The 10,000-nt window shown below is 41.6% G+C and overlaps 1 protein-coding gene across 1 annotated transcript; it reads right to left on the bottom strand.

The window, feature by feature from the left end:
- Positions 1 to 5,856: 5,856 nt before the first annotated feature.
- LOC138046090 (uncharacterized) lies at positions 5,857 to 6,339 on the bottom strand. Its single transcript, XM_068892770.1, has one exon. It carries the CDS (start codon positions 6,337 to 6,339, stop codon positions 5,857 to 5,859), a length of 483 nt encoding a protein of 160 aa, XP_068748871.1.
- Between the last annotated feature and the right edge of the window lie 3,661 nt (positions 6,340 to 10,000).

Below are 10,000 nucleotides of genomic sequence, written 5' to 3'. Positions count from 1 at the left end.
AACAAAAATTCATCTTTCAAATCGGCACCCTTAATCCTCACGGTATTAACGAACGCTTTTCATTTAACTAATATATTCCTATTTTTCACGTTGCCATGTTACCACCAATAGCGTAGCTCCTACTCTACTATAAAAACTACACGTAACCCATAATCCCTCGATTCGCTCTGACGAAGGGCTAACGCTCGAAACGTCAGCTTTTAGAATCTCTGTACGGTGGCCAATTTACATTATCAACTCTGTTGATAAAACCAAATTTTTGTATAAGGTTCTATAGAGTCTAGGAGGCAATCAGTGATAACTATGGTAACCAAGTGTTGAGTTACGTGTTGTACGGAAGCCATGTTATGGTGAGCCTTGCGTACAAGAGATATTTAAATTATTGAAACGGAAGTGTGACAGGCATTGGAGTGAGGATATCAGCAATAAATCGAAAGAGTGGAACACAAGCATGTGTGTTACTTGGGACCTATGAATGTTTATGACATACTTTACTAGCGCAATTAGTAGTATTGTTCCCAGACTGCGGCAAAATCGTTGCCAATTCGGTTTCTTAGATGAACTTATCCAAATGGTCACCACCTGGTCGAGATTTTGGTGATCCCCGAGTTCGGTTGAACGTAAACCAAGATAACGACCGTCAGGATGTTGTTTACGACTACTGCAGCAGAAAACAATAAGCGCAATAGTATTTGCGAGTGAAAAAGAAAGGTACATGCAGAGGTCCGAGAAGGTATGGCTGTGTGAGTTAAGGTGGACGTTTGCTACATATTCAAGTGTGGTTAATTATTGTGAATCTATTTTGTCATCTAGAAGACGGTACGTTTTGTCAAGTGACTGTAACGTAGAAGTATTAAGTACCAATGGGAGGCTAATGTTAAGGGATTTGTAATGTAAGTTGAGAAGAGCATGATCGTCACGCTCCCAGTGAACATCACGAAATGTCAAGTCTGTCAACAGTGGAATGTGTTAGTGGTAATGCTATCAAGCGACATCTACACCTATTGTAGGGACAGTAAAGGCGTCTGTCCATTTAGTGAGGTAATCAGTAAAAACGATGACATACCTATTGCCGGAAGTCAAACGGGGAAATGGGCCCATAGCATTGATGGCCAGCCATTCAAATGCAGATTCTAGAGGTATTGGGAGAAGAGATACTTTGTGCCAGTTCCGGGGAGTCTTGCACATTTTACAATCTGGGCAAGAGCGGCACCAGTGCTGGATGTCGCGGAACATCTTCCTCCAGTAATATCCGCTTTTTAGCTTTTCATAGGTCTTGGTAATACCAAAAAATGTGCAGTAGTAGGGTTGTGATGGCCCCAGGTGAGAATTTTGAAGTGCATGGCTGCAGGTATGGCTGCAGGTATGGTATGGCTGAATTGTAGAGGGCCGATGGCGCCTCTACCATGAGGAGTAGGTGTCGTGCTGAGCCGTAATCCGTTGGGAGCTTCCAGGTAATTAATAAGATAAGCTAAATCAGGATTGTGGTGCTGGGCGTGCCGTATATGGGCTGTTAGAACACCTGGGTTGTCATAGCCGGGCACTTTTGGTACTGGCAGGTCATATGAGCGGAAGGATAAGGCATCAGCATTTCTGTGCTGAGTGCCTGGCCGATGGCGAATCTCAAAGTCCTGCTGTTGTTATGCCAAAGATAACACCTAGAGCTTCCCATTTGGTAGTGCTGTAATTTTTCTGCAGTGTTTAGGTCTCTACCAGCATATGTGATGACAACCTCCTTGCCATTTTGGAATTGACCCAAAGTAGCGCCTAAACCCGTTGGTACTTGCGTTGGTGTAAAAATTAAAGGTTGCAGTGAAATCTGGGAAAGCTAAAATAGGTGAGTCTGTCGCAGAAGGTTGTTTAAATAGGCCACAATTTTAGCAAAATCTTTTACAAACCAATGGTAATTTGCTAATCCTAAAAATGATCGTGTAGTTTTGACATTATGAGGTTGTGGAAATCGCATCATCCATACGGGCAAATCCCTGGGAATCCTTTCGAGTGACTAAATTCAAGCGACAAAAGCCCACACAGACAGTCAGTGTTATCATTTTTCTTTGCTAGTACCACTGGTGATGCCCAGGGAGTGACGCTGGGTTGGATGATCCCTCGATTGAGCATATTTGTAACATGCTCCTCAATTATGGTTCTCTGCTAGTCTGATACATGATAGCATCACTTCCGAATCGGTGGTTGGTCTCTGGTGTCAATTGTATGGGTAACGAGGCCAATACGCCCTAGTTCTTCGGGAGAGGTGGCAAAATTGTTGCAGTAATCATTTATGAGCAATAGAAGTTGTTCTTTCTCTGATGGCGTCAAGGTGGAATCAGTCAAGCCCAGTGGAACTTCCGTTTCGTTCTGGTAACTAGGATCATATTTCCTGGTGGAACCTGCGTCACTATCCTCTGGGGTGAAGCAGCTGGTGTGAAGAATCCCATAGTCGAACATCGATAAATGGTAATAGGTCGACTTGCAGGGTTTAAAAGACAATATGGAAAAGTGTTCTCTTCCGACAGACTAACCGACTGAGTAGCGCTACCAACATGATACCGTGTGAGCAACTTCAAGCTTGGCTCAGTAAGTCCAGTAGTCCCAGAAGGAAGCAAGTGTTTAGGGTATACTGGAATAACTGACTCCGTTAGCGGAGGTAGAATGTATGTTGCATGAGCATGCACTGTTACTTGTTGGTAAGTTTGGAAACTACAAGTAAGCCTGTTGGAGTTTAGTGAGATAGGCTCTTTGCCCAAAAATGTGACGGTGTGGTTCTGCATATCAATTACCGAATAATGTGATGACAGAAAATCCCTGCTGAGTACACCAGGGTAAGTAAGCTGTTCAATAACTAATGATTCAAAACTATGTGAAACATCAGCAAAAACGAAAGTTAATTTGGCTATTCCTTGTACAGGGAGTTGTTCTCCGCTGACCTTTTGTATATACAACGATGGCGCAGGGTCTAAATGTACAGGTGGCGATATTCTAGCAAAAAGATAGCTACTAACAGCTGTTACAGACGCTCTGGTATCCATTAACATAATATGGGGGGGAGGTAACCCAAGTGGATGACTATTACATTGGTCTTGACTAGGGAAAGGTTTCCTTTCCATCGAAGCTATTTGTGGAGTAACCCCATGAATATCAAAATAGCTCTCAGCTCTCAGCTATGGCCATGTCTGCTGCTGTCCGTATCGCATAATTTATGTGCCTCTCTATGGGTACCTATGCCTATGTGTCCTAAATCATCACTACGCAAAACGTTGGATTCATGTGTTGTAATATTACGTCTAGAAAAGCGAGAACTGCTATCTAATTGATTCGAATGATTTGCCTTCTGTACCTGTCCTAACTGAAAGTCTATAGTGCCTAAATTTGGGAAATACTTTTAGTGTCCATCATATGTTTCAGTTTGATCACCTTGGCACGCATCAAATACTTACCTATTTTGACAAGTTTGATCGTTGGTGTCCCTTCTAGCTGAATAATGTACGTCTTCATGTTGGCCAATATCAGAATGATCACTCCGGCAAACATCAGGGTGGGACGAGGGAATTTCACTATCATCACTTTGGGAAAGCTAACATTTTTACTGTCATCACTCCACCAAACATCCAAGTGGGAAAATTCAATTTCTTTATCGTCACTTTGGAAGACATCAAAGTGGAAACCTACATTTTTACTGTCATTACTCCGTCGAACTTCAGAGCGGGAAAAAATCAATTTCTTTTTTGTCACTTTGGAAGACATCAAAGTGGAAACCTACATTTTTACTGTGATCACTCTGGTAAACTTCGGAGGGGAAACCATTAACTTTATTAACTTGGGAAGCATGCGACTCAACAGTTTCCAAATTATCTTCATTTATGACGTCATTGCTTGTTAAAAATTCGGATTTGGTTGAAAATGTCCAGAGTTAAGGATCCTTGGGTCACTATTTCGCTGGTGACAAGAACGTTAGTTGTGCTGTATTCTCTGGCAGAAACTACAAATTGGATCTCCCTCAATACTTTGAAAGTTTCGCCCATATGATCGGAATTCGGGGCGCCAGCCAGCCTGGCCACTTGCCGTTGGTGGTCCCATAGTTGAGGTGATTGCTCTACCCAGGGTTTGGCTTGCGCCTGGCCATTAGGCCTCGTTTGTCCTACAGAATTTCCGAAAGCATGAAGGGGATACCAAGTCACGACCTGTTGTTGTTGTTTTTGTAATTGGGACATCTGTTTCAATAGGATCTCTAAGCGCATCTCTACTGATGGTCTACTACTTGCAGCGACAACCACAGGCGGTTTTGGCTTGCTCATTTTTTAAAAGAAATTGCTTAAGATGGTTTCCAATTGGCACACCACCGATTGGTCCTGGCACTCTCCCTGGCACTTCTTCTTTTTTTTTTGGACCCACTGGTGTGCGGTGATGACATCTTTAATTCTTGCTAGGCTTTCTGCTTCATGAAAAGTCTTTGGGCGTTGCAGAGATACATAGGTTTGCAAGTCGCCCTGCAGGCCATCAATGAAATATCGCATTGAATCCTCGTCCAAAAGATTTAATCGCTTACAATGCGGCGTAATATCGGCCACATAACTATCGAGGGGTTCGTTTGAAAGTTGCTTGCAGGCACCTAATTGTTGTTATAAAATCCACTTATTCGTCCTGGCCATAAAACGTTCATGAAAAACGTCCTTTAAACAATCAAAATCATCCTTAATGTCAGGTGATAAATTTAAGTACCAGGTGCTGGCGATGCCACGCAAATACAAGGGAAACGCACTTAATTTAAGTGAGATGGTCCAATTAATCTTAACTATCTGCTCATAAAAGTCTGACCATTCTCCTGCGAATTCATTTGAATTTCCACTGAAAAACTCGGGTTTTAAGTCTGAGTCTTAATGCTTTCATAACTTTCCTAAAGTTCTAATGCATCTCTCCCACACTCCGCCATGGTGTGAAGCAGCCGGTGGATTGAATTTCCATTCAATTTCTTGCTGCAAGAGAAATTCATGGATCTGGTTCTGGTTCCATTCTTGGAGCGCCTTCCGTAGCTCTTTCTCGCCTTTAACGAAGTTTCCTCCGTTGTCGGATCTTATTTTCTCTGGCCTTCCTCTTCCAGCGATGAAGCATCGAAGGGCGTTGATGAATGATTCTGTATCCATAGAGTGAACAATCTCAATGTGGACAGATCTTATCGTGAGGCACGTAAACAAAGCGCCGTACCTCTGGGCGGTTGTTCGTCCACGGCACACTGTGAAAGGACCAAACAAATCTACACCAACATACGTAAATGGTGGCTTTGAAGGCGTGACACGATCTTGTGGCAAACTGGCCATTTTCTGTTGCATTACAGGAGCTTGGCGGTGCCAACAGCTGAAACACCTATTGATAATGTTGCGGACATTAGATCACGCTCCCAGGATCCAATACTTTTGCCTGATAAGTGATAGAGTGTACTCGATTTCAGAGTGGGCTGAAGTGCGATGGAAGTATTCAATAATCAGCTTAGTGAGATGGTGCCTTTTTGGAAGAATAATGGGATGTTTGGCATCATTTTCTATTGGTGCGTGTTCCAATCGTCCTCCTACACGTAGAAGTCCATTTCCAAGACTGGGTCTAGTTCATAAATGCTGCTGTTTCGGTTTGCTGTTTCTCGAGTGTCATTGCCAACGCCACTTAAACTAGCCAACTCATCCTCGAAGGTTTGCTTCTGGATGTATTTAATGATTTCATTTTCAGTTTCATTAATTTCGCTGATGCTTAATGGCGTAATAATACTATCATCAGATTGGAGCTTGATGGTTTTGTTTGTGTTGCTGTGCTGACTTCGGTTTCGCAGAATATTCTTGTAGGGCAATACCCATGCTATAATCTTCTTTAGCCAATGTAGTCGCAGGAGACGCTTGCTTTGTTTGCAAATGTTTCGACTCCCTTCACTTCTGGGTCGTTATCGGGGATCTCGCTAAGGTTCTCCGGTCTTTGCGGCCATGACTGCTCCACTTTCTTTAGGAACGGTGGTCCTTGCTTCCAGCGTTCATTCATTAACAGCTCATCTACTGTCATTCCTCTGGATGCTTCGTCAGCTGGGTTGAGCGTACTCTCAACGTATCTCCACTGAGCAGCCGAAGACTGGTCTAAAATGGCCGATACATGGTTGGCAACAAAGATCTGAAATCTCTTATCTTTATTCTCTATATAGCCAAGAACGCATGTGCTGTCAGTCCAAAAGGTAGAGCTGTGAACAGCCATGTCGACCTCTAGTTTTATCATGCCGTCTAGCCTTGTTGCTAAGACTGCCGCTGACAATTCCATTTGTGGGATCGTCATTGCCTTGAGACGCACCAATCTGGACTTTGCCATAATGAGCGAACAGTGAACTTCACCATATATATCGGTTTGGCGAAGATATGAGACAGCTCCGTAGCCTTGGCTAGATGCATCGGAGAAATGGTGGAGCTTGCATCGTTGTATGTCTGAGCAGTTTGGCCATTTAAAGCATCGCGGAAGCTCAAACTGTTCCAGTTTGGGGAGTTCCTTCAGCCAGGATTGCCATTATTGCTTGCAGGGTTCAGGAATCTGATCATCCTGTCAGATGCCCTTGAAACACAAGTCGTGTTGAATTGCTTTAGCGGGTAGTATGCACGGTGAAACAAAGCCAAGAGGGTCGTAGACCGAGCAAATGATGGACAAAGTTCCTCTTCTTGTGATCGGTCTATCTTTTCCAGCGATTTTGTAGCTGAATGTATCCTTCTGTACATTTCATTGGACGCCCAGAGCTCTTTCTGTGCATGCTAGATTGTTGCTTAAGTCGAGATTCTTAACGGAAGGTGCTCTTTAAATTTCAGGAACGCAGCTGATTACATCTCTTGAATTCAATATCCATTTGAGACAAAATTCTCCTTTGGATATCATTTCACGGAGTTCTCCCACCAGACGAATAGCTCCAGGATTTGTGGCAACTGATTTCAATCATTGACGTAGAATTTTCGTTTAACAGTCTCTACTGTGATTGCATCAAAGACTGCCTTATTATCTTGTGCGGTTTTCTTCAAGGCGAAATTTGCGCAGCTCGGGATGAGGCACTACCGAACAGATGAACTAACATTTGGTATTCTTCAGGATCTTTGTTCAGATCGCCGTCTGGCCACCACAAAAATTGCAGATAGTCACAGTCGCTAGGGGGTACTTGAACCTGATTTGCTCTGATTTTCTCTTGCTGGAACCGTGTTAATAATAATAATAATAATAACTTATTTACTTATAACGCGCAAGTATCAATTTACATTTTCACCTGCGCGGAACTAAATCCATTAAAAAACCTAATTACAATTATATAATATAACTAGTAACTAATGATAACTAATAACTAATTACTCATAACAATTAAAATTATATGAATAGCATAAAAAATAAAAACTGGCCTTAATATCTAAAGAAGAATTGTATACGTCGTGTAAGCAATTAAAATATTTAAGGAAATGCTTCTCTAAAAAGATACGTCTTAAGTGCTTTCTTAAAAGATGGTAATAATAATGAACTTCTAATATTAAATGGTAGGTTATTCCATAGTTTTGGAGCGGCGACTTGAAATGTGCGGTCTCCAAGAGTAGTATATGTTGTCAATTTTTCTATTTCTAATAATAAATTGTCACTATTTGACCTAAGGTTGTATTTTCTAGGCTTCTTAAATTTAATTTAATATATAATTAGGGGCATGGCCATGAACAGCCTTATACGCGTAATTAAAAGAATCTTAAATAATATGCGTCCACGAATAGGCAGCCAATGAAGTTTAAACAGTAAAGGTGTTATGTGACAATATTTACCGGCATTATATGCAAGCCTAGCTGCGGCATTCTGTACTCTTTGAATTTTTTGGATTTGATAATCAGGTAAACCTAGATATAGACTATTACAGTAGTCAATTCTGCTGTAAATTAATGTATGGAATATATAAATATTTTCGTATTCTACGAAGATTATACAAATGATGAAATGCAATACTACAAGTCTTATTGATATGTGTGTTCATTGTTAAGGATGGGTCTAGCCACACCCCCAAGTTCTTGACTTCTTTGCTAGGCTTTATCAAGTCGTTACCAACACATAATGTGGACATATTTATTTTCTGAAGTTGTTGCTTCGTGCCAATTAGTAGCAGCTGCGTCTTGTCAGTGTTAAGTTGTAGTCTGGACTCCTTCATCCATTTCTGTATATCTTTAATGCATCTTTCCATAGCCGCTATGGCCTCAACCTCTCCACAATTGTACTTGGGACTAAAAGATACATAAAGTTGAGTATTATCAGCATAGCACATAACAAATGGTAGGTGGGGTTTAATGATATCAGATAACTCTCCAGTGTAAATTGTAAATAGCAGAGGGCCAAGACAGCTCCCTTGTGCCAAACCGAACTGTAAGTCGTAAGAACGTGATTCAGCTCCATTAACGACGACTCGTTGAGATCTATTCTCTAGGTAGGATTCAAACCATCGTAAAGATCTATTCTCTAGGTAGGATTCAAACCATCGTAAAGGTACATTTGTGATTCCACATCTAATTTTAAGGCGATCAATCAACATTTTATGGTCTATAGTGTCGAATGCAGCACTCAAGTCTAATAGTACTAATAGAGTCACATGTTGTTTATTCATATTCGTGAGGAGGTCATTTTTTACTTTCAGTAGAAGAGGTTCTGTGCTGAAGTTTTTTCTGTAGGCTGATTGTTGGTCTGGGTAGATGTTATGTTCGAGGAGATGATTTTGTATTTGATGACAAACAGCTGTCTCAGTTAGTTTTGACATTTTTGATGGGTTACTAACTGGTCTAAACTTCTGAGGAACGTGCATATCAGCCCCGGGCTTCTTCAGTTATGGCGTAATTAGTGCTTCTTTCCATACTCGAGGAACAACCCCCGTCCTCAGAGACATGTTGATTAGAGACGTGATGACGGGTAATAACACATCACACTGAGGGAGTAGCTTAGATGGTATTGGATCTAAGGAGCAAGATTTTGAAGATGAACGTTTTATGAGGGATTTAACATCGTCCTCTGTAAGTTCTTTGAACTCTTCCATGGTCTCAGGTGGGAGTGTAGACACTTCAGGATTAGAGCTTGAACTGACGGATGTTTCTTCAGTGTCCAGTCGAGCACGAATATCGACTATCTTTTGAACAAAGAAGGATCCTAAGTCATCAACAAAACTTTGTGCATCAATAGATGCTGGCAATTTATCAGATGTTTCTTTCTTCAAGAGACTACGCGTAGCACGAAATAGTTTACCCTGATCGTGACTATTTTCAGCAATAAAGTCTGCATAGAAGTCTTCTCGTGCTTTAAGTTCCTTTTCTTTTTGAATTCAGCAAAGTCTATTTCAGACTTTTTACACCAACAAGCATATTTGTCAAATCCGGCCCCTGTAGCAGCTGGTCATTTAAGGAAGTACCCTGGAATTTGGCTGAACAGTCGAATACGACGTGGACCTTGTCAGGTTTCTGGGGATGAAACACAGCGTGATGTGGCAAATACTATACGTTTGAGTTGTCCAGATTTTCCTTGCTAACCTTTCTTGCGTAGCCCTTGTTAATCAGATCGTCCATGAAATCTCTGTACTTCTTGTGTAAAGCTGAATCTCTATGAAGACGTTTCTTCAGTAAATGTAGTCTCTGTCTTGCTAGCGAATTTGTTGTTCATTAGAAGTGGTGGATCGTTCCTCCAAAGTAAGGCAATTTCTTAGTGGCCATTTGAAAGTTTTGCTGAGCCTTCCATGATGTGCAACGCTTTTCAGTCGTTTTGTGACATGCAAGCTTGAGGCTTGTAGCTGGAGTCATTGAATTCTAAGTTGCAGAAATCTTCAATTTGTTTGCTTAGCTTGGCGCTTGTATCGATGAAGTTTGCAGTAGGAGCCTTGCTTTCTTTTCTGCCTAGGGGACCATTTAATACCCTCCAAAAATTGTTTTTGTTGCAAAAGGATCGCCGTCCTTGCTTTCTCTAGGCTCTTTCCGTTGAAGCACTTGAGTAG

The sequence above is a fragment of the Montipora capricornis genome, chromosome 4 (assembly GCF_036669925.1).
Source record: "Montipora capricornis isolate CH-2021 chromosome 4, ASM3666992v2, whole genome shotgun sequence".
NCBI classification, from domain to species: domain Eukaryota; kingdom Metazoa; phylum Cnidaria; class Anthozoa; order Scleractinia; family Acroporidae; genus Montipora; species Montipora capricornis.
Note: the sequence above shows the minus strand (reverse complement) of the source record. Positions and strands in the feature narration are given on the sequence as shown.